General features: G+C 38.6%; 1 protein-coding gene and 1 long non-coding RNA gene across 2 annotated transcripts in view; both read right to left on the minus strand.

The window, feature by feature from the left end:
- Positions 1 to 25,336, minus strand: part of ENPEP (glutamyl aminopeptidase) — a 93,355-nt gene that overhangs the window by 24,595 nt on the left and 43,424 nt on the right. The window contains exons 9-11 of the mRNA XM_025921337.2: positions 24,010 to 24,075; positions 23,723 to 23,874; positions 8,109 to 8,188 (exon numbers count right to left, since the gene is read on the minus strand). Coding sequence (XP_025777122.1) covers positions 8,109 to 8,188; positions 23,723 to 23,874; positions 24,010 to 24,075 — 298 coding nt within the window. The remainder of the gene's footprint in view (positions 1 to 8,108; positions 8,189 to 23,722; positions 23,875 to 24,009; positions 24,076 to 25,336) is intronic.
- On the minus strand, positions 945 to 2,484 carry LOC147581819 (uncharacterized). The gene is made up of 2 exons (XR_015250292.1): positions 2,149 to 2,484; positions 945 to 1,913 (listed from the first exon to the last, which is right to left on the minus strand). It is a non-coding gene; the product is annotated as an uncharacterized LOC147581819 (long non-coding RNA).

Genomic DNA, 25,336 nt, shown 5'->3' on the forward strand with positions numbered 1-25,336 from the left:
GTCTCGGGTTACTGTGATTTTTCTCACTTTATAGATGAGGAAGCTGAGATCCAGGAAGTCAGTAGTTATGGACTTTCCAAGTTCATGCTACCTTCAGAACAGTTGTCAACAGCAAAAGACTGTTGGGTTGTTTAGTTGCATAGTGAAGTAAGTAGGACTAAAAATACTGGTGGCCATTCCCTGCGGCACATGGAAGTCAGGGCATATGTTTCCTTTCCTTTCTCCACTTACCATTATTATTTTTTTTTTTTTCTGATTTTAACGGTTGTATGTGTTCCTTACAGTTCCAAATATGTATTTGGAAGATAACAAAAAAAAGCATAATGAAGAATATAAAAATTACCCACCACTAGTTAATGTAATACTTATTTCTACTGCATGTGTGTTGTCTGTATATGTGCATAAACACGCACACAGTACACATAATGGAACTTTGCTGTTTTTAGGATTTGTAATCCTTTTCATTTAAAAGTATATTTAGGGGGCGTTTGGGTGGCTCAGTCTGTTAAGCAACCAACTCTTGATTTGGGCTCAGGTCATGATCTCTTGGTTCAGTTCATGAGTTCGAGCCCCGCATCGGGCTCTGCGCTGACAGCATGGAACCTGCTTGGGAGATTCTCTCTCTCCCTCCATCCTCCCTCTCTCTTTCTCCCTCTTTCTCTGCCCCTCCCTCACTCTTGCTCTCTCACTCTTTCAAAATAAATAAACTTAAAAAAAATGTATATTGTAAACACCTTGAAATTTTGTTTTCTATGCAGAGATCCCCCACTATCAGGGGGAAAGTAATGCATTCCTGTGAAACCTTTCATAAGCTGAAATGACATAGAAGAGTATCTCCCACTTTCTAAAAGTCTGTATAATACCACTTTGTTTCTACAAAGGATCTACGTCAGTACCTGTTTTTGCTAATCGAAAGAAATCCAAAGAGCACGTTCATTTTTATAAAAAAAGTCATTACCATACCAATATAGGTCTTGTTTTAACATGAAATGGCAGAATATGAACTTTCAGAAAGCACGGAATACCTGTATGTGAAATGGAAATTTAATGGCCACATAACAACCTGTCATTCAATTTATAAATCGTCTTGTTCTGTTTCTTGCTAGTCTTATGTATAAAAGTGTTGCATGAATTCTTTCTAGGTAGGAGTTCTCTCTAGAAAATTCCCTTTTTCTTTTATTTGTCTGGATGGTGGAGAAGACGGATAATTCCTTTTTCACAATTTCATCCAGGGGCTAATTAATTTCAATCCAGATAACTTCAGTAACAGAACTCATGTAACAGTTCTTTAATACAGGCATACCTCACTTTATTGAAATTTGCTTCATTGTGCTTTGCAGATACTACCTTTTTTTTTTTTTTTTTTTTTTTTTTACAGATTGAAGGTTTGTGGCAACCCTCCATGGAGTGAGTCCATTGGCATCATTTTTCCAAGAGCACTTGCTCACCTGTGTCTCTGTGTCACATTTGGGTAATCCTTGCAACATTTTAAACTTTTTCATTATTACTGTATTTGTTATGGTGATCTGTGCTCAGTGATTATGACTCACTGAAAGCTCAGATAATGGTTAGTAAATGTAGCAATAAAGTATTGTTTTGATTAAGGTATATCCATTGTTTTTTAGATATAATGCTATTGCACACTTAACAGACTACAGTATAGCGTAAATGTAACTTTTATGTTATGTAGTAGGAAACCAAAAGATCTGTTTGACTTCCTTTACTGCTATATTCACTCTGTTGTGGTAGTCTAGAGCCAAACCCACAGTATCTCTGAGATGTGCAGGTATACCATTTTATATAAATAGTTATAACAAACTTTAGACAACTAGACTATCAAGCTTGTGAGAGTTTGATAATTGTAGAGAAAGAAACATTTTTCTTTAGTGATGTAAATGCTTTGTTGCATTGAACTTTTTTTAAATTTTTTTTAACGTTTATTTATTTTTGAGACAGAGAGAGACAGAGCATGAACAGGGGAGGGGCAGAGAGAGAGGGAGACACAGAATCTGAAACAGGCTCCAGGCTCTGAGCAGTCAGCACAGAGCCTGACGCGGGGCTCGAACTCACGGACCGTGAGATCATGACCTGAGCCGAAGTCGGACGCTTAACCAACCGAGCCACCCAGGCGCCCCTGTTGCATTGAACTTTTAAGCAAATTCTTTTTCAGCATAAAATGACAGTTTGTGCATCACTTAATAGTAAAACAGCTGAAAAATACAAAAGTAGTAATTCTTGACTAATGACACACAATTTACACTTGGGGAGCTAAAAATTTCTAGTAGGATGCAGTATCAGAATTTAGAGTCAAGGAAGAAAGCTTTACTCTCTTAAACTAAGATTAACATGATCTATTATAAAATTGGTTGGTTATACATTTGTGGTAAAATTTTCAACAAATCACTTATTTAAGAAAATATTAATGATTGTGCTAGTAACAATTATAGAGTCCCTCCTAATCTCAGCAAGTGGCTTAAAGAATCTCCCTAAGGGGCGCCTGGGTGGCGCAGTCGGTTAAGCGTCCGACTTCAACCAGGTCACGATCTCACGGTCCGTGAGTTCGAGCCCCGCGTCGGGCTCTGGGCTGATGGCTCAGAGCCTGGAGCCTGTTTCCGATTCTGTGTCTCCCTCTCTCTCTGCCCCTCGCCCGTTCATGCTCTGTCTCTCTCTGTCCCAAAAATAAATAAACGTTGAAAAAAAAAATTAAAAAAAAAAAAAAAAAAGAATCTCCCTAAAAAGAAAGGTGTAGTTTTAATATGTAATATATAATAAACGGGAATCTAGAAAATGCAACCTGGCTACCATGATGAAGGATTATCACTGGTGATGGTTTTGTTGCTTGGAAAAAAATAATTGCAAAGAAGAGTTGGGTAGTAAAGATCTGTCAGTGTGTCTCAGTCTGCCTAGGGAAGCAGGTGCACCGTTGAGCTGGTACATGTGTTTCATATCTTTAACAGATTGCCTCCTATAGAGAACAGTGTATGTGGCAGAGGTCTATTGGTGATTTACCACACTCCTCTCTTCCTCCTGGGTATACAGCTAGAGTACATTTATTACCCTCCCTTGCAGTTAGGTAGCAACATGGGACTGACATCTGGACACAAATTGTGCGCAGAAGTAATAGATGCACTTCTAGACTTGGTCCTTCCATTATCTTCCTCTCTCTTCTGGTCAGATGCAAAGACCTAGCAGAGGAGTCGAAAGTTCAGGGGGTTGGTGGAGCCATAAGAAGGAGAAAGACAGGATTTCTAAGTTGTTATTTGGGAGTGAGCCACCTAGAAGAGATGGCAGGTGAGGAATACCTCCATTGGACTGTTGCATGAATAAGAAACTTTTATTGCATCAAAATAGCCTCTAAATACAATAATTAGACTCCCCTGGTTAATGCAATATATAAAGCTATCACAGCTTGATGAAATCTCTAAAATAATTGATCTACCTTAACTCTCTCTTTACTCTTATTAAGTAAACTTTCTTCCTGGAAAGAGATACCTACTTAGCTGGCATGAGTATTCTGGTTCACCTTGGCCAGTATATTTTTATTTGTATAAATTAACAAATTAGCATTCTTATATGTTTGCTTTGTGTGAATAAATCTTTCAAGATTTGGTTGACCAGGGCTGAATTGATGAAACTGAGCTTTTGAATCTGCAAAACTGAATTCATAATGACTGAATCAAAATTCAAACATTCCAAGAGGCTCAGCTTGAAAGAATGAAGTCTCTCCTTCTTTCTCTTTGTGATTAAATTTTAAAAAATATACACCCATAATTATTTTGATATGAAATATACTTAAATATAACTACCATAAAATTCTAGTAATATTCTATTTATATGTAGTCAAATTTGGCTATCTAAACCATCCAGAATGTATTCTCAGACCTGAAAGATTTATGAAAACGGCTAACACAAAGTCATTACCATCTCTTATGGCCTAGGAGAAACTTAGGCCATTACAAACACCTATCTTATTTATTTTTTTTTTAACGTTTATTTATTTTTGAGGCAGAGAGAGACAGAGCATGAACGGGGGAGGGTCAGAGAGAGGGAGACACAGAATCTGAAACAGGCTCCGGGCTCTGAGCTGTCAGCACAGGGGCCCGATGCGGGGCTCGAACTCACGGACCATGAGATCGTGACCTGAGCCGAAGTCGGCGCTCAACCGACGGAGCCACCCAGGCGCCCCCAAACACCTATCTTAAAATATTGTGTTTTAGTAGGATTAGTTACCTGGCATCATGTGATGACCTTCAAGTCTTCTAAATGTTAGAAAGCAGCAGATTAAAAAGAAAAAAGGGGGCATACTACTAAATGTAGGTGCACTGACAAAATAGTAGGCAGTACTAAGGATAGAGGCATAATTAAAGTATACACATAATTAAATATACATAACTAAATATACACACGTATCCTCTAAAAGCACAGCAGTCTGAAGGCAAACAAGCCTTCATGAAGCAAGGGCTTACTAAACTCTTAGTAAGTCTTAAGTTATGCACAGAACCTCATTGGGAATAGGGTGGTTTCCTGACCTGTCATCAAGGAGTTTGATGTATAGATTGTATCTTCAAGGAGTTTATAATTTACTTAAAAAAGAAAAGACAGAGCATATGGATGTTAAATAATGATATTTAAAATATAAAGCAATAATAGTAGGAATAAGGAAGGATTGATTAAACTGATTGCACAAAACATACTATAAACAGTGAGAAGAGAGATTATGCAGGGCAGGTTAGAAGAGCCTGAGAAGAGTCTGTGATAGAGGTCCTCTATAAATTACATGTTAAATTTTTTTCATGTTTAAAATATCATGTGCAACACAAATGTAAATAGAAGGCCTTGGGGGAAGTCCCAACATTGCCTGGGAAATCTCTAACTGATGAATCATCAGAGAAACCAAGAGGAGGGTGGTAGGGCTGGTAACCTGAGCTGATTGTCCATTCAGTGCACTTGGGACGTGTTTGTCATCTGTGCTCTGAGTTGAGAACTGAAGATGTCCTTAAACAGGAAACAGGAACTTATTGCATAGCCTAAAAATGGAGCAGGCACTTTGAAGTAGGAAGAGATGTCTAGTTTGCTTCTGGCTAAGGGAGCAGTCATGATTCTGAAATTTCAGATAAAGACATGTTTGTCTTCAAAGCCCTGTAAACATTAGAGCCTCTCCATTCATTCTTTCACTTATTCATTCAACAAACAATTACTGGGTACCTGCTGAATATATAGAACAACCACAACACCAAAACCCAATAAGCTCTATTTCCTTAAGAAATATTCTATGGGGAGGGGAAAGACAGCTAAATCAATAGTTATAGCCACACAAAAAAATGTGTTCAATGTAAAGACAGAGGGATACAGTTGCTGGGAGAGCCTTCTGCCCTCACTTTCCCACTAGCATTCTCTGTCCAGAGCACAGTTCTTGTCTACACTTGGTCAATCCTATCATCCATTTAAACACTACTTCTACCACCCCTAACTCTCAGCCTAGATGTCCTTTTCTTTAGTAAACTTTCTTGAACCCCCAAATCTGGACTGGTGCTTCCTTCAGTGAGCCCCCATGGCCACACCAGACACTTAGGACACATATTTGCCTGCTGACTTGTCTGCACCTCCCCAGACAGTAAGCACGGAGAGGGTAAGGACTTTTTCCCCCTCAGCATTATCTTCATGCCTACCACTGTGTCTGGCACATAAGTGAACTCTCAGTAAATACTTGCTTGAAAGAACTAATTAATTAATAAGGATTAAATTTATTATTCATATATTTTGTCCACTAAGTACATAATTCATGTAAAAAATGTTTATTGTTAACTGTTCAAGTTTATTTTACAAAACACCTGAGTAAGCTTAGTTATCTGGAAAATTCACTTTTACAGAAACCTCATTCCATGAAAATGCTGTTAGCATAGACAAATTATTCATGCTTTTAAACCTGTTAACAGCAAATCAAGAAGCTGCCAAAGCATTCCTCTAACCCTCAGTTAACCAATGGTAACCAATGGCAAATATATGTAGTAATATGTTAAACCAAATTCACTGAGAACTTTCCAATGGAATGGTAGCCTCATTTTGTGCTCTATCAGTGGTATTGCACATTTTAAAGTGTCTCTTTTGTCTTCTCAATTTTCCATTGACACATGCTTATGAGTAAGAAAATGGTCAAAAGGCAGATCACAAAAGATAGAGTTCAGTATTCAAGTAAACATAATCATATAAAAAATAGTAAGACAAAATGGCATTGATCTGGGAAGTCTAGAGGAATTCAGGAGGAATGTTGACCGTAACAATCAAAGTAATTGTTAGTATAAATGACAAAGAGAAAGTTTTATAGCAAAAGCAACAGAAAGGGTGCTTACCTTGACAGTAACAAAGCTGGTAGAATTTATAGTAAAAATTAAACACACACACACACACACACACACACAAATTTATAATAAAAGTAAAAAACCCCAAAGGTGAAAAAAACCTACTGCATTCACAGAAAAATTTGTACACAAATGTTTACAGCGGCATTAACAGCTAAAAAGTAGAAATAATCCAAATGCCCATCAACTGATAAATAGATAAATGAGAGGTCGTATATCGATACGATGTGAATATAATTCATCAGTAAAAAAGAATGAAGTATTGATACATGCTATGACATGGATGAACCTTGAAAACATTATTCTAAATGTAAAAAGCTAGCCATGAAATGCTACGTATATCATTTCATTATAGGAAATGTCCAGATAGGCAAATCTATACAGACAGTAGATCCATGGTTGCTTAGGGCTGGGGTATAGAAGGATAGAGGGATTGAGAGCTAAAGGGCATGGAATTTATTTTTGAGGTGATTAAAGTATTCTACACTGGACTGTGGTGATGGTTACACATACCTGTGAATGTAACAAAAAACACTTTAAATGGGTGAATTGCATAATATGTGAATTTTATCTCAATGAGGTTGTTTTAAAAAATCAACCTCCTGGAAATTGGATGAAAATTTACTTGCTAGGGGAAATCATAATTAATATTTTACACTATTTTGTAGGAGCAAATATGTAAATAAAGGATAGATTATTTACTTTTATCCCTAAGAAGTCACAGGGAGAGTCCATGCCAAATGCTTTTCTGAAACAAAACCTGCATGGGATGGGGTGAAGAAGAGTATCATTTGTCTTCTAAAAGAAATGATTTTGAAAGGTAAAACAAGTACAATGGTAAAAGTATAAAAAGTAGCAATCTTCTAGGATGCCCTATTATTTTTTCAGCCATCTGAAGGAGAGAACATGAGATAAGGTTTCCTTGTTTTTATACTACTAAATTTTTTCAAGAAAGGAAAAGACAAACCACAGGGGATAGACTATAGAAACATATTTCCAGTTGATTTAAGTTAGCATAGTAGCCACAGCTGGATTTTAACACAGGTACATACCAAGTAATTCATTTAGGGGGATGGATGGATGGATGGATGGATGGACGGACAGATGGTTGGAAGGGAGGGAGGGAGGGAGGGAGGGAGGGAGGTAAGAAGGAAGGAAGGAAGGAAGGAAGGAAGGAAGGAAGGAAGGAAGGAAGGAAGGAAGGAAGGAAATAGATACAGATAGTGCTTTGAGCTATTGGTGACAATTTACAACTTAGAAAAGAATTTGGAGTCATTAAAAATTCTAATATTATACTGAATTGGAAAAATGATAGGTCTAATTTAATGACAGCATTTTAAGAAACCAGGCTTGGTTTTAAGAAATTCCATGACTTACTTCTCTGTTCTAAAGGAAAAATAGTAAAGTTGAAAAAGAAGGAAGAAAGGAAAGGAAGGAAGAAATGAGGAAGGGGGGAAGAAAGAAAGAAAACTTATGCATTAATCATCCAATGACTGGGTGCGTGACACTTCTCCTTTGGGCATGGGTATTTGTTATTAAGTCATGGTAAATCATTAAAAAGACTATCACAAGGTGGAAAATTTCTCATTATAGATAAGAGCTTGAATTCATTGATAAATTACTTAAGAGTTCTGTTTTAGCTGAAATTTACATTATAAGCTCCAGATTTATTGTTGCTTCTTTACACTTACATTAGTTTAATATGGTATATTAATGCAAAGAAGAAATAAATCAATTGATGAAATTTACCTCCTGTTTCTGACCTGTTGTAGAATGTAATACTTGATACATTATCTTCAGTCCATTTAACTGGAATATTCCATCTGTAACTAAAGTTTTTTAAAAAGGAAAATTTAACTTTTATTACTAAAAAATAAAAACATTTCCCAAATAAAAATTAAAAAGCAATAGACAAGCATATTTTCCTCATAAATGAATATCCAGTGTATAGGATACAATTAAAGCAATTAATATAACACTCTTTAGAGATGAAGATAGGCTATATAACTGCTTCCAATTTCTATAAATCTCTAAAATTTGGAACTTTGTATCAACAAATTAGCTAAGCATGATGATTATTTCAATAAAATGTGTTGAGGCTTTGGAATAAAGATATTGCATAAATGTAACTCATTATATAATAACATTGACCATTCACACACATACTTACACATACTCTAATATGGTTTGTTTCTGTCAAGGAACACAAAGCATTTTTCAAATTCAGAAGACAATCTTAAAATGCCACAAAGGAAATAACACATTTTAGAAATTATGTTGAAATTCAAATTGTAGCACCACCATCATCCCTTAAAGATTCTCATGCTCTTCAAATATCTCCTATTTTACATATGAATCAGGTGTGCTGCAAAGGAAAAATTATCAGACAAACATGTTTCAGGGTTTCTTGGTGTTCTCTTTGGTTAATATTTTCTTGTGGAGCAGGGTGAAGAGGTTATTTTTGTCCTTTGGTTCCATATATACTTAACGTTTTATTTTATTTAAAAAAATTTTTTTTTAATTTATTTTTGAGAGACAAAGTGAGGCAGAGCACAAGCAGGGGAAGGCCAGAGAGAGAAGGAGACACAGAATCTGAAGCAGGCTCCAGGCTCTGAGGAAGCGGTCAGCACAGAGCCTGATGCGGGGCTCAAACCCACAAACCGTGAGACCATGACCTGAACCGAAGTCGGTCACTTAACCAACTGAGCCACCCAGGCGCCCCTATACATAACATTTTATTATTGAAATCTCATAAAAGAGGTCTTAAAGTTTTTTGATTGTTCTCATATCATGTACCATCAATCAGAAAATACAACAGATCTAGAAAGAAGATGAATGTGTTTGGATTTGGTTACCAACTCAAAGTTCACCTTGTTTTTCTACATCTGTGATCATTCAAGTCTCTAACAGAGAATGGGGAATGATACTTCTTTTCAATTTATCATAAAATTTATGTAATTCAGGGAGAACACATTTTGCCATCTCCATGAAAGAAGTAATCCTTTGTTTTATAACTGTTGAAATGTTTTATGGGATTGAGTTGTCACTAGCTTTCCTTGAGGATTTTATGGCTGTGGAATGTTTTGGGTTAGAAGTTCCATAGAACCCACGCATAAATTGTTTCTTGGGTAGTGTAGCAAAGATTGTCCCCTTGAATCCCTTTGTCATTTTTGTACACCCTAGATTCCAACGTGCTCTCCTAGCCAACAGCCAAGCACCTGGGGCTGTCTGTCAGAGAACTGCCCTCTAGCTGCCAGAAGTTCTTTGAAATTTACATTTGTGGATGCAGCCCTTCGCCAATGATGGATGGCAGGAGAATCTTCTTCGCCCCATCTGTCAGGACCCCTCTATAACAGTATCTCCACAACTTCCCCATAGGGTAGCTATCCTCTACAGCACCTGCTTGATATTTCACTTTTGCTGCTAGACCTCTCACTGCCTACTCCTTTCCCAGTCTTTCCTAGAAACCCTTCCTGAGGAGTCGCTTTCACTTGAATCATCACCTCAGCATCTGCTTTTAGGGAAGTCAACCTAAAAGTGATCCCTTGTAGCTTCTCAACAGATAGACAAAGAAGCATTTGGTAAAAATCACACTCTACCTACATGTTTCGCCCTTCCACCACTCTTCTGTTTTGGTGTTGCCACATAAACGAACATTTCTTTCCCTCCCTTTCCCCATTGCCGACCTGACTGAAAGAACAGAGTGCGCAAGTGTCTGGATGCCCTGTGTGCACAGTCAAGACTTCACATTTTGACTACCTCCTGTAAAACATGGTCTCTGAGATGACACTGTGCCCAAAAGTGGGCATAAAATACACTACTAAGTTATGTACAAACGTTGCTCTGAAGTCTGTAAGAGAATCATAAGACTAAAAGGATTGAGGGTTGAGGCTTTATGATTTTACAGTTTTAGAATCACCTACAGGATCTAATGCAATCTGAGTAAAATAATAGATTTGAGTACAAAATGTCAAGAAATGAAAATTACATAAACGGAATGATGGGAGTCTCCTACAGGACATCTAAAATTTAGGAGGATCAGATTTCATTTTGAAAGGTACAATTTACTTTTTTGTATCTAACAAGATCTGGTAGTATTAAATATGGCCAATCTAATTTTCACTAAAGAAACTGACTTTGCCCCCAAATAACACACCTACTCCCATCTTCCCCCTGTTTAACGCTGAGTGGACTGCCAGAGACATGTAAGCTTGCCTGATGCTTGAGGCCGTAGTGTTAAAACAATAACTCACACATGTGTGTAAGTTTATAAAGATTATAAAGTTTCTCATAAAAATTCCCTCATCGTGAAATATTTAAGCAGTGAGAAAAGGGAGAGGGCCATTCAGTTTATAGTACAGCTTATTCAACCACATTTTTTACTGGACAGGAATATATCTGAACATAGAGTAAGGTGAACACTAGGGTTGGAGAAAGAGCTAATTACCTTCTGGGGGGATGAGGGCATATGTTATGATCTAGTTTTTTAACCAAGTGAAAAATCATGAAGGATCACTTTTGATAGAATGTCATTTTCTCTCCTATTTGTTCAGGAGCTATTATAGATTTTTAACAAATGTTCTCAACAGCATAGCACATAAGGTTTTTCCTATGCATATATAACTTTTTTTATTTACAAAAATGGATCAAGTAGATTGACTTTATAATAAGCGATCACTAAAAATCTTGCATCTGTGAATCTAAATAAAAAACAGTATCTGAAGGTAGAAATTAAATACTAGAGAACAGTGTGAATGTTAATATAGTTCCATGTTCTAAATCTTGATGAATACAATTTAAAGATTTATTATAACTCAAAAAGTGAAGACTTGATAAAATATTCATTTCATTTACTTGCTAATAAATTTTTGTGTTTGTGTGGAGAGAAATCCATAACCAAGGAGTAGTTTAAAAAATGCAATCCCACCGTTTTAAAAACAGTGTTGGGTATGTCTTTGGCTTAACAAATCAGTAGATACATATGTCAGAAGAGAACAAGTCCTATGAAGCTTTCCTAGTGGAAGTTTGTTTCTCCAGAAAGAAAAATTTTTTTTTTAATTTTAATATACAAAAGCTATTAAATAGCATATTAAATATGGCCCATCTAATTTGTTAGAACATAAAACAGTAACTATAAACAGTTTATAGTTAACAGAATGATCACAAGTCATTATGTTGATTTTTGTAACTGAATTATCACCTAAGTCAGATCTAGGTTTCAATTCATTCATATATTATGAAGAGGAAAGAGTGAAAACAAAGCTTTTCTAGCCTAATCTTTCCTTTCCAAAATAAAGAAAAGATAAAGAAGTTTATACTGACACTCTCTGACTGATCTCACTTGGTCTAGGAACTCAAATTTCCTTTGTTTTGGCATGAACTATTAATTTTCCGCATTTGCATACAGCAAGATACCCAGTCACTCTGAATTTCATTTATTGTGACTATCTGACTATCTGACATTTCCAGAAGCAGAGTCTGATAATGGGCCTCAACAAGGTGAGCACCACTGGCTTTCTTGATATTCTTCCAGTTCAGGTGCCAGCCAAGATCTTCAAAGTAGTTACTTTATTTTTTAATTTTTTTTTTCAAAGTAGTTAGTTTAATAATACTGGGTGCTCTTCATTTTCTGATGCCTTGTACAGAAAGTCCAATTTGAATTTTGGCACTTTGAATTTCTGGAAACACCCGAGTGTGTTATTTATTAGTGTGACTTAATTTTCAAAGCCCTGAATCGGAAGCCAGAAAATAGGTTCTGTTACCCACCATATACAGTACGTGTCATAAGTGTGTCTCTACAGATCTTTCAGTTCTCTAGAAATTTGGTTAGACCACTGTAGAACAAGATGAGAACAGTATTCTAAAACGGGATTGTTACCTGTAAATTCATCCAATTCGGTTCCCTGCATAGTGTTTACTCTTTAATGAGAAATTGTAGCTCAACCCAATCTTTGGAACATTTGCCACACCCCTCCAGCCCATGCCCACTCTGCTAATGCAGACCCCATCTTCTGAATCATCTCCCACGTGAGTCACTTGCTACAATTATCATAGTAACTGGCCTTCCTGCTTCCACTCTTGCCCTGCTCTGATCTATTCTCTGTAACGCAGCCAAAGGGGAACTTTGAAAAACGTAGAGGTGATCCTACCAATTCTCTCTCTCTGAAGTCCTTAAAGTTGCACACTATTGTTCAAAATCTTCAGTGTGGTCTGCGTGCCTGGCCCCTGCCTCTCTCACCACTGAGCCCAGTGCCTGTCTGCCGTTCAGTTTCTTGGAGCCAGACTGCCCATGTTCAAACCAGAGTTCCATCACTTATACTCTTTGCGCCCTTGAATAAGTTATCTAATAAGTTTCAGTCATTTGTCAATTTCCCCACCTGTTATAATAATAAAATACTCTAAAGTGTTTAAAGTAGGGCCAGCTACTTAGTAAATACGTAGTAAGCATTGCATATTGTATGTGTAATGCTACTCCCCGCCCCTGCCCCCTCCCCGGCCCAGGGCCTTCCTACATGTTGTAGTGTCTCTTCTGAACATCCCCCATGGTCATCCCCTCATATCAATTTACTTAGCTTAAAATATCACTTCTTCAAGAAAGTCTTCTGTGGGCGGAGAGAGGGAAGATGGCGGCGTAGGAGGACGCTGGGCTCACCGCGCGTCCTGCTGATCACTTAGATTCCACCTACACCTGCCTAAATAACCCAGAAAACCACCAGAGGATTAGCAGAACGGAGTCGCCGGAGCCAAGCGCAGACGAGAGGCCCACGGAAGAGGGTAGGAAGGGCGGCGAGGCGGTGCGCGCTCCACGGACTGGCGGGAGGGAGCCGGGGCGGAGGGGCGGCTCGCCGGCCAAGCAGAGCCCCCGAGTCTGGCTTGCAAAAAGCGGAGGGGCCTGACGGACTGTGTTCCGACAGCAAGCGCGACTTAGCGTCTGGGAGGTCATAAGTTAACAGCTCTGCTCAGAAAGCGGGAAGGCTGGAGGACAAAGGGAAGGAGAGCTGCTGAGCCCCTGGACGACAGAGCTCAGTTTGGTGGGGAACAAAGGCGCTCGCCAGCGCCATCTCCCCCGCCCATCCCCCAGCCAAAATCCCAAAGAGAACCAGTTCCTGCCAGGGAACTTGCTCGCTCCGCGCGCAAACACCCAACTCTGCGCTTCTGCGGAGCCAAACCTCTGGCAGCGGATCTGACTCCCTCCTGCTGCCACAGGGCCCCTCCTGAAGAGGATCACCTAAGGAGAAGCAAGCTAAGCCTGCCCCTCCTGCCCCTGTGCACCTTGCCTACCCACCCCAGCTAAGACGCCAGATCCCCAGCATCACAAGCCTGGCAGTCTGCAAGTAGCCCAGACAGGCCACCCCACCCCACAGTGAATCCCGCCCATAGGAGAGGGGAAGAGAAGGCACGCACCAGTCTGACTGTGGACACAGCGGTGGGCTGGGGGCAGACATCAGGTCTGACTGCGGCTCCGCCCACGAACTCCAGTTATACACCACAGCACAGGGGAAGTGCCCTGCAGGTCCTCACCACGCCAGGGACTATCCAAAATGACCAAGCGGAAGAATTCCCCTCAGAAGAATCTCCAGGAAATAACAACAGCTAATGAGCTGATCAAAAAGGATTTAAATAATATAACAGAAAGTGAATTTAGAATAATAGTCATAAAATTAATCGCTGGGCTTGAAAACAGTATAGCTGACAGCAGAGAATCTCTTGCTACAGAGATCAAGGGACTAAGGAACAGTCACGAGGAGCTGAAAAACGCTTTAAACGAAATGCATAACAAAATGGAAACCACCACAGCTCGTATTGAAGAGGCAGAGGAGAGAATAGGTGAACTAGAAGATAAAGTTATGGAAAAAGAGGAAGCTGAGAAAAAGAGAGATAAAAAATCCAGGAGTACGAGGGGAAAATTAGAGAACTAAGTGATACACTAAAAAGAAATAATATACGCATTATTGGTATCCCAGAGGAGGAAGAGAGAGGGAAAGGTGCTGAAGGGGTACTTGAAGAAATAATAGCTGAGAACTTCCCTGAAGTGGGGAAGGAAAAAGGCATTGAAATCCAAGAGGCACAGAGAACTCCCTTCAGACGTAACTTGAATCGATCTTCGGCACGACATATCATAGTGAAACTGGCAAAATACAAGGATAAAGAGAAAATTCTGAAAGCAGCAAGGGGTAAACGTGCCCTCACATATAAAGGGAGACCTATAAGACTCGTGACTGATCTCTCTTTTGAAACTTGGCAGGCCAGAAAGAATTGGCACGAGATTTTCAGTGTGCTAGACAGAAAAAATATGCAGCCGAGAATCCTTTATCCAGCAAGTCTGTCATTTAGAATCGAAGGAGAGATAAAGGTCTTCCCAAACAAACAAAAACGGAAGGAATTTGTCACCACTAAACCAGCCCTACAAGAGATCCTAAGGGGGACCCTGTGAGACAAAGTACCAGAGACATCACTACAAGCATAAAACATACAGACATCACAATGACTCTAAACCCATACCTTTCTATAATAACACTGAATGTAAATGGATTAAATGCGCCAACCAAAAGACTTAGGGTATCAGAATGGATAAAAAAACAAGACCCATCTATTTGCTGTCTACAAGAGACTCATTTTAGACCTGAGGACACCTTTAGATTGAGAGTGAGGGGATGGAGATCTATTTATCATGCTACTGGAAGCCAAAAGAAAGCTGGAGTAGCCATCCTTATATCAGACAAACTAGACTTTAAATTAAAGGCTGTAACAAGAGATGAAGAAGGACATTATATAATAGTGACAGGGTCTATCCATCAGGAAGAGCTAACAATTATAAATGTCTATGCACCGAATACCGGAGCGCCCAAATATATAAAACAATTACTCATAAACATAAGCAACCTTATTGATAAGAATGTGGTAATTGCAGGGGACTTTAACACCCCACTTACAGAAATGGATAGATCAACTAGACACACGGTCAATAAAGAAACAAGGGCCCTGAATGAGACATTGGATCAGATGGACTTGACAGATATATTTAGAACTCTGCATCCCAAAGCAACAGAATATACTTTCTTCTCGAGTGCACATGGAACATTCTCCAAGATAGATCATATACTGGGTCACAAAACAGCCCTTCATAAGTTTACAAGAATTGAAATCATACCATGCATACTTTCAGACCACAATGCTATGAAGCTTGAAATCAACCACAGAAAAAAGTCTGGAAAACCTCCAAAAGCATGGAGGTTAAAGAACACCCTACTAACGAATGAGTGGGTCAACCAGGCAATTAGAGAAGAAATTAAAAAATATATGGAAACAAACGAAAATGAAAATACAACAATCCAAACGCTTTGGGATGCAGCAAAGGCAGTCCTGAGAGGAAAATACATTGCAATCCAGGCCTATCTCAAGAAACAAGAAAAATCCCAAATACAAAATCTAACAGCACACCTAAAGGAAATAGAAGCAGAACAGCAAAGGCAGCCTAAACCCAGCAGAAGAAGAGAAATAATAAAGATCAGAGCAGAAATAAACAATATAGAATCTAAAAAAACTGTAGAGCAGATCAACGAAACCAAGAGTTGGTTTTTTGAAAAAATAAACAAAATTGACAAACCTCTAGCCAGGCTTCTCAAAAAGAAAAGGGAGATGACCCAAATAAGTAAAATCATGAATGAAAATGGAATTATTACAACCAATCCCTCAGAGATACAAACAATTATCAGGGAATACTATGAAAAATTATATGCCAACAAATTGGACAACCTGGAAGAAATGGACAAATTCCTGAACACCCACACTCTTCCAAAACTCAATCAGGAGGAAATAGAAAGCTTGAACAGACCCATCACCAGCGAAGAAATTGAATCGGTTATCAAAAATCTCCCAACAAATAAGAGTCCAGGACCAGATGGCTTCCCAGGGGAGTTCTACCAGACGTTTAAAGCAGAGATAATACCTATCCTTCTCAAGCTATTCCAAGAAATAGAAAGGGAAGGAAAACTTCCAGACTCATTCTATGAAGCCAGTATGACTTTGATTCCTAAACCAGACAGAGACCCAGTAAAAAAAGAGAACTACAGGCCAATATCCCTGATGAATATGGATGCAAAAATTCTCAATAAGATACTAGCAAATCGAATTCAACGGCATATAAAAAGAATTATTCACCATGATCAAGTGGGATTCATTCCTGGGATGCAGGGCTGGTTCAACATTCGCAAATCAATCAACGTGATACATCACATTAACAAAAAAAAGGAGAAGAACCATATGATCCTGTCAATCGATGCAGAAAAGGCCTTCGACAAAATCCAGCACCCTTTCTTAATAAAAACTCTTGAGAAAGTCGGGATAGAAGGAACATAGTTAAAGATCATAAAAGCCATTTATGAAAAGCCCACAGCTAACATCATCCTCAACGGGGAAAAACTGAGAGCTTTTTCCCTGAGATCAGGAACACGACAGGGATGCCCACTCTCACCGCTGTTATTTAACATAGTGCTGGAAGCTCTAGCAACAGCAATCAGACAACAAAAGGAAATCAAAGGCGTCAAAATTGGCAAAGATGAAGTCAAGCTTTTGCTCTTTGCAGATGACATGATATTATACATGGAAAATCCGATAGACTCCACCAAAAGTCTGCTAGAACTGATACATGAATTCAGCAAAGTTGCAGGATACAAAATCAATGTACAGAAATCAGTTGCATTCTTATACACTAACAATGAAGCAACAGAAAGACAAATAAAGAAACTGATCCCATTCACAATTGCACCAAGAAGCATAAAATACCTAGGAATAAATCTAACCAAAGATGTAAAGGATCTGTATGCTGAAAACTATAGAAAGCTTATGAAGGTAATTGAAGAAGATTTAAAGAAATGGAAAGACATTCCCTGCTCATGGATTGGAAGAATAAATATTATCAAAATGTCAATACTACCCAAAGCTATCTACACATTCAATGCAATCCCAATCAAAATTGCACCAGCATTCTTCTCGAAACTAGAACAAGCAATCCTAAAATTCATATGGAACCACAAAAGGCCCCGAATAGCCAAAGTAATTTTGAAGAAGACCAAAGCAGGAGGCATCACAATCCCAGACTTTAGCCTCTACTACAAAGCTGTCATCATCAAGACAGCATGGTATTGGCAGAAAAACAGACACATAGACCAATGGAATAGAATAGAAACCCCAGAACTAGACCCACAAACGTATGGCCAACTCATCTTTGACAAAGCAGGAAAGAACATGCAATGGAAAAAAGACAGTCTCTTTAACAAATGGTGCTGGGAGAACTGGACAGCAACATGCAGAAGGTTGAAACTAGACCACTTTCTCACACCATTCACAAAAATAAACTCAAAATGGATAAAGGACCTGAATGTGAGACAGGAAACCATCAAAACCTTAGAGGAGAAAGCAGGAAAAGACCTCTCTGACCTCAGCCGTAGCAATCTCTTACTCGACACATCCCCAAAGGCAAGGGAATTAAAAGCAAAAGTGAATTCCTGGGACCTTATGAAGAGAAAAAGCTTCTGCACAGCAAAGGAAACAACCAACAAAACTAAAAGGCAACCAACGGAATGGGAAAAGATATTTGCAAATGACATATCGGACAAAGGGCTAGTATCCAAAATCTATAAAGAGCTCACCAAACTCCACACCCGAAAAACAAATAACCCAGTGAAGAAATGGGCAGAAAACATGAATAGACACTTCTCTAAAGAAGACATCCGGATGGCCAACAGGCACATGAAAAGATGTTCAGCGTCGCTCCTTATCAGGGAAATACAAATCAAAACCACACTCAGATATCACTTCACACCAGTCAGAGTGGCCAAAATGAACAAATCAGGAGACTATAGATGCTGGAGAGGATGTGGAGAAACGGGAACCCTCTTGCACTGTTGGTGGGAATGCAAATTGGTGCAGCCGCTCTGGAAAGCAGTGTGGAGGTTCCTCAGAAAATTAAAAATAGACCTACCCTATGACCCAGCAATAGCACTGCTAGGAATTTATCCAAGGGACACAGGAGTACTGATGCATAGGGGCACTTGTACCCCAATGTTCATAGCAGCACTCTCAACAATAGCCAAATTATGGAAAGAGCCTAAATGTCCATCAACTGATGAATGGATAAAGAAATTGTGGTTTATATACACAATGGAGTACTACGTGGCAATGAGAAAAAATGAAATATGGCCTTTTGTAGCAACGTGGATGGAACTGGAGAGTGTGATGCTAAGTGAAATAAGCCATACAGAGAAAGACAGATACCATATGGTTTCACTCTTATGTGGATCCTGAGAAACTTAAGAGAAACCCATGGGGGAGGGGAACAAAAAAAAAAAAAAAAAGAGGTTAGAGTGGGAGAGAGCCAAAGCATAAGAGACTGTTGAGAACTGAGAACAAACTGAGGGTTGATGGGGGGTGGGAGGGAGGAGAGGGTGGGTGATGGGCATAGAGGAGGGCACCTTTTGGGATGAGCACTGGGTGTTGTATGGAAACCAATTTGACAATAAATTTCATATATAAAAAAAATAAATAAATAAATAAAAAGAAAGTCTTCTGTGCCCTTGCCTATTCAAGCACACCTCCTGACCCATTAATTCAGGCTCAGTCTATCCATGGATACACATGACAGGAGACAGTAGTTACTCCCCAATGGAAGCTTGTTTCACAAGAGAGAAATATTTTTTTTTTTAAGTTTTCATATCTAAATAGTCTCTAGCAGTATTAAATGTGGCCAGTATAATTTATTAGAACATAAAACAGTAACTGTAAAAGAACCAGCTTATAGTTATTCTGGGACACCTTTGTCACACCCTATAATTCTCCCTCCTCATGTTATCTTAATTGCTACTGAATAATTGCTCTTGTGATGATTTACATATAAGTAACTTTTTGTGTATAAGATCAATGAGACTATTAAAGAGGAGATAAAGAGGGCAAAGGGCCTTTTCGGTGGAAATTGGGCACTGAAGATTAGAGACCAGCTGAAAGTGACCGTGGGTGCAAAAGTCTCTCTACCCAAACCAAGTATTCAGAAGTTGAAAGATGGGACAATAAAAATTGGCATGGGCGATGAACCTGTTGTGGTAATCGTTTCACAATACACATAAATCAAGCCATCATGTTGTACATCTTAAACTGATATATGACATCTGTCAATTGTTTGTCAATGATATTGGGGGAAAAACTGGCAAGGGTGACATTGGAATGATTTCCAGGGAACTAGTGCTACACAGTGTTGTTCCCATTTATCAGGATGCTGTCTAGGAGCAGGCTTTTCTGGGTAATGGGGGGCTGAGATGATATCCCCAAAGTGGTAAACCCAGGTTTTTGTGGCCAGCCCCATACCAGAGCTCCTGAGATCCTGATTCCACTCTCTTCTGTTGGGAGAGATTGGCATCCCAGAAATGTATACAAAAACAACCAAGTATACGGAAATGGACATAAAGATTTTTTTATACAAGCTATATTCATATAAGTGTGGTAAGTGTGAAATATTTGGCTGTTTGCACATTTTGTCAGCTTGTACAATATTTGTAGAATCATTCCAATTTCACCCTTGCCAATTTCTAAAAGTCTGGCAAAGTGAAGAGAAATAACATATTGTATTTATAATTTTAACTGAAATTCTTAGGATACCTTAACTCAGTAGTCATGTTTAAACGTCTTGAAAACTCTGAGTTTGTAAAGTTAAAGGTTTGATTCTTAATATGTTGAAAATGCCCAATAAATTTGGTATACAGTATGAATTTTCATTACATTCATAAAAAAAATATAGGTATGTTTTTTAAATTTGATTTATAAATCTGTGTCTTTAGCTGTTTGTATTTTGAAATTATAAATGAGATTTAATAAAATTTTAAGTAGTGATGTTCATAAGTTACTTATAAATGATATATGCAAGAGAATTTGATTGAGTTTATAATTGCTGTTTAAATATTCAGGAGAACTTCATTTGTGCAGTTTGTAAATAAAAAACATTCTTAGCAAAAACTGGAAGAACTGCTATTGGAAGCCAGTCTCCTTTTCCACCCTTCCCACAGCCCAGCCCCTCTTGGAAACATCCCCTTTTAAAAATGCTTCTGGGGGCGCCTGGGGGGCTCAGTCGGTTGAGAGTCCGACTTCAGCTCAGGTCACGATCTCGCGGTCCGTGAGTTCGAGCCCCGCATTAGGCTCTGGGCTGATGGCTCAGAGCCTGGAGCCTGCTTCCGATTCTGTGTCTCCCTCTTTCTCTGCCCTCCCCCGTTCATGCTCTGTCTCTCTCTGTCTCAAAAATAAATAAATGTTAAAAAAAGAATGTAAAAAAAAAATGCTTCTGGGGTGCCTGGGTGGCTCAGTCAGTTAAGCGTCCAGCTCTTGATGTGGCTCAGGTCACAATTTCATGGTTCATGGGTTTGAGCTCCGCATCAGGCTCTGCACCGACAATGCAGGGCCTGCTTGGGATTCTCTCTCCCTCTCTCTCTGCCCCTCCTCTGCTCACGTTCTCCCTCTCTTTTTCTCTCTCTCAAACAAATAAATAAAACTTAAATTTAAAATGCTTCTGGATTTAATTCTTCTGACGTCTAATTCTATAACTCTAGCTTTTTAAATTTTTTTTCAGATAGTATTTATTAACTCATCCATGCGAGAGGGTGATTTAGTTTACTTATACTGCTTTCTCTTCCATTTGCCCTTTAACAGTCAAAATTTAGGGAAGTAAAATTATTAGACTTTCTCTAGGTTATAACTGTTCCTTTACAGTAGTGGAATCATGTTGCCATTTCCTGTTTCATAAATTTCAGTGTTGCTTTCTCTCCCAACTGTAAAATAGGAGCAAAATCTCCTACTTTACAATGAGGAGAAACTGTAGGATATCCTATGGAGTTCTGGTAAATAAACAACTGGCTCTTGGGGGACCGGGGGAGCAGAATGCAGTATTTGCTAGTTTCCATTAATTCAGTGATGGATTTTAAGCTACCAGCATAATGGTGCTGAGTTGGGATTCGAGTCAGCACCAGCCCACCACTGAATTACTATCCTGACACTTTCTGCCACCTTTCCTTCCTCTTCCACCTCATTTTCTCTGCCAGCCTTTTTTTTTTCTTGTTACAATGTTAAGACTGTTTATATTTACAATCTACTCTGCCACTGTAACACAAGTTTTACATGTTGTTCATTGTTGATTATAAAAGTTAAAAGCCAACAAGTAACATTTATGAAATTATACTGTTGTATACGTATGGTTGTCCAAGAGGTGGGTTGGAGTTACATTTCTTTCTCTATGGGCTGATATCTTGGCCCCCTGAGTCACTTAAATAAAAATTTACCCTAACAGCCTGACATAAGAGTCAAAAGGACTCCTTTTTATTGTATGGATTGTCAGTAGCATAAAATTATTCTACTGGTTTACATTCTTGGATCACAATTTTTACATACAGCCTTGATTTGGTTTCTCTAGTTTTCTTCTTTACAGTTGCCCAACTGATGGGCATTCACAAACTCATAATCTCACCGTTTTCTCAACCATACTTGCTTTCTCATGGCAATCACCTACCTGAACCCAGCATCCTGCTCTTATGCATGGCACTGCGAGCCCCCTGGGTAGCTATTGGCCAGCATTTCCTTTCATGACTTTCCTCTGTTGGATACAATGTTTCCTGGATGTGTTTCTTCTCTTTCTGATTTTTCGTATTTTTTCTCTTCTTCCTCCCCTGGGATGTACGTAGCCTTAGTAACTTTCTAAAAAGTGCTGTGTAGAAAGCATTTTCCGGAGTTGCATGTCTGAAAATGTCTTTGCTGTTCATTTGCATTTGGTTTAGTTTGGGAAGAGAATTAGAAGTTGAAGATATTTTTTGCTGCAACCATTTTAGATGATTGTTCCATTTTCTTCTTGCATTCAAGGTTGCTGTGGACAGGTCTAATGTCACTCTAACTCATGTATGCTTGTTTTCTGGAATTTCATGAGAATGTAGCTAGGTTTTTTTGTTTTTTTTTTTTTCTTTTTGTACTGTGACCTCAACGGGGCTTTGTAATCAGAATACTTGTGTCCTTTATTATTTGCCCCTCAAGTTTCTCTGTTTCCTTTTTTGAGAGACGTCTGTTAGTTGGGTGCTGGACGTTCAATATTTGTCTTCTCTTTCATATTTGTCAGTTCTCTGCGTTTGCCCTATAACTATAGAGAATTCCCCAAATTTCTTGCCACTTGGTCTATTAATTCTTTGACAACCACAAATTTAATCTTTCAGAGCAATTCTATATTCCAAGTTTGTTTTTTCAAAGATACTCTGCTCTGAGCTAATGAGTGTTAATAGCTTCTTTGATCTCTGAATGTATTTCATAAATTTATTTTCTATTTCCTCAATTTTGTTCTTACAGTGACAGGTTTTTGTTTGTTCAACCTTTTATGCTTTTAGATTTTTTTATGTGTCTTGTGATCTTAATTGCCCATTCATATTTCGGGAAGAAGGACTAAATTAATTATTCTTGGTGTCCTGTATGTAACCCCTCTGCTTTTGAGGGGGAAGGTATATTTTTGAAACAGCCTTTTCCTCTGGACAGAAGTCTGACTGGGAGCTCTGAGCATGTATGCAGGGAGCTGGCAGTTCCAGCCCACCCATCCTACAAATGCCATGAGAAGGAAAGCTGTATTCTGGGCATCCTAACCAAGTGGAAATCTTTAGTTCTCCTCCACTGTTTTAGTCCATTTATTTGCGGGGGTTGGGGCGGTGGGGGAGGTGGGGCAGGGGGTAGAGTCTTTGGATTTTTGCCTTGGGTCATTGCCAGACTTTTGGCAGACTTCTAAGCGCTCCAAACAGAGGAAAGGTTGTTAGTAGATGACGGGAAAGTGGAGTGGGGGTGTGTCTGACTGGCACAATTGTCCTGAGTCTCGACTTCAAATTAATTGTCCTATTTTCAGCCTCACTTCTCACTCCTGTGCTCCACTCTTCATGCTGACAGTCAGCCCGGAGCCTGTCTAGGGATAGGGAAGATGTTTCCACCTCTACAGCAAGTCTCTTTTTATCTGGCTTCATCTTCTTCAGTTTGTTTGTTTTCTATCAATATTTCTCCTTCTGGCTTTCCTTCTAGAATCTATATAGCCCCTCCTCTTTCTTTCTCTTATGAGTTTATTTCTTTTAGCACTTCTTTATTCGGTGATTTCTGGGAAGAACAGGACTTGGAGGCATGTGTTCAGTCCACCATCTTGAACCTGGAGACCATGGACCTATGTTTGAATGCTTTTGGTTCCCTAAAGACATTGTGCTTTAATATTATCTATCAATCACGTACTGGAGACTAAGATCTAAGCAAGTGGCCAGTATTTCCATCAAATTTCTGCTTTTTTCTTCAAATGCCCTAAAGAAAATGATCCTTACCCAAGAGCTGAATGTGGCTCAGAAGAATTCGCTTTTGAGTCCAACAGAAAACGTTTCTGCGTGATGTTCCTCATATCTTTCACATTAAGTACAGGATAACCCATCTGTTTGGTCCATGTATCCATTACTTCTTTCACTGGTAAATTACTTGCCTGATATTAAAAAAAAAAACAAAAACGAGGAATAATTAACAAATTAGGGAAAATAAAAGGATAGAATAATCAGATCAAGAACTGATTGATAAATCATATGTTAATCAAAGAAATACTTGGGGATAGTCTCCATACCTCTTCAAGTGCTCTCCAAAAATGCTCAGTTTTTGCATTCCCAAATTTGTGTTTTTTCAAGTAAATCTGTATGTGAAAGATAACAAGTATTTTAGAAATCAATGTATGCTTTTCTCATACTTCCACACATGAGCTGAATCCATCAACATATTTCACTCTAATGTATAATATGGCAAGTGTACCTGCAATAAAAATCCAATGACACATGGCATGCAAAACATTTTGTAACCTATAAGAACGTCAAATAATTTATTTGTAAAGCACAAGGAATATTTTTCCTTATTAATGATGTAGCTTGGTTTTTAATTTTTTTTTTTCATTTTTTATTTTAGAGAAACATAGAGTGTGCAAGCAGAGGAGAGGGACAAAAGGAGAGGCAGAGAGAGAGAGACAGAGAGAGAGAGAGACAGAGAGAGAGGGAGACAGAGAGAGAGGGAGAGGGAGAGGGTCTTAAGTAGGCTCAACGCTGAGTGTGGAGCCAGACGCAGGGCTTAATCCCATGACCCTGGGATCATGACCTGAGCCGAAATCAAAAGTCGGATGCTCACCCGACTGAGCCACCCAGGAACCCCTAGCTTGTTCTTTTTTAATAGTCTAATGGGCTTGTGCACAGGAAAGGAAAAGCTTAATTTTTTTTCAGGACAAGAAATATGAGATACTTAAGGGCAGTCAAGTGTTCAGTAAATAGTCAACAGTCCATAACATTTGTGATCCAGTATGAAGAAAGACCCATAATTCTATGATCTTAAGTTAGAGCTGTCAACCTGTCACCACTGGCTACATCCCTTACCTTCATTTATTAGTGATGTTTTCTCATCTCAGACACTAGATGACCCCACCACACATGAATGACTGAGGCAATATGCAAAATATGCAAAGATAAGACAGGTGAGCTTGTCTCTAAGCCAGGGCTCAGCAAAAAAAAAAAAACTTTTTTTGTAAAAAGCTATATAGTAAAGATTTTAAGGTTTGTTGGCTCTATAATGCCTGTCACGACTACTCAACTCTGCCTCTGTAGCACAAAAGTATCCACAGATAATGTATAAATGAATAACCAATAAAACATTATTTATGCATTCTGATATTTGAATTTCATGTAACTTTCATGTGTCATAAAATATTGTTATTCTTGTGATTTTTCAACAGTTCAAAGTTGTAGAAATGATTTTGTGTGCAGACCTTAGCAAAATGAGTGGTGGGCCAGATTTGGCCTGCAAGTCGCTGTTGGTAGACTCCTGCTTTAAGGAAATGGATATACAACCTTTTGAACAGTAAGAATGATAATGATGATCCTGATCATGAATAAATTTGGGAAATTATTCGCTTT

This window comes from Puma concolor, chromosome B1, assembly GCF_028749965.1.
Source record: "Puma concolor isolate L17-30 chromosome B1, mPumCon1.1.hap2, whole genome shotgun sequence".
Taxonomy (NCBI): Eukaryota; Metazoa; Chordata; class Mammalia; order Carnivora; family Felidae; genus Puma; species Puma concolor.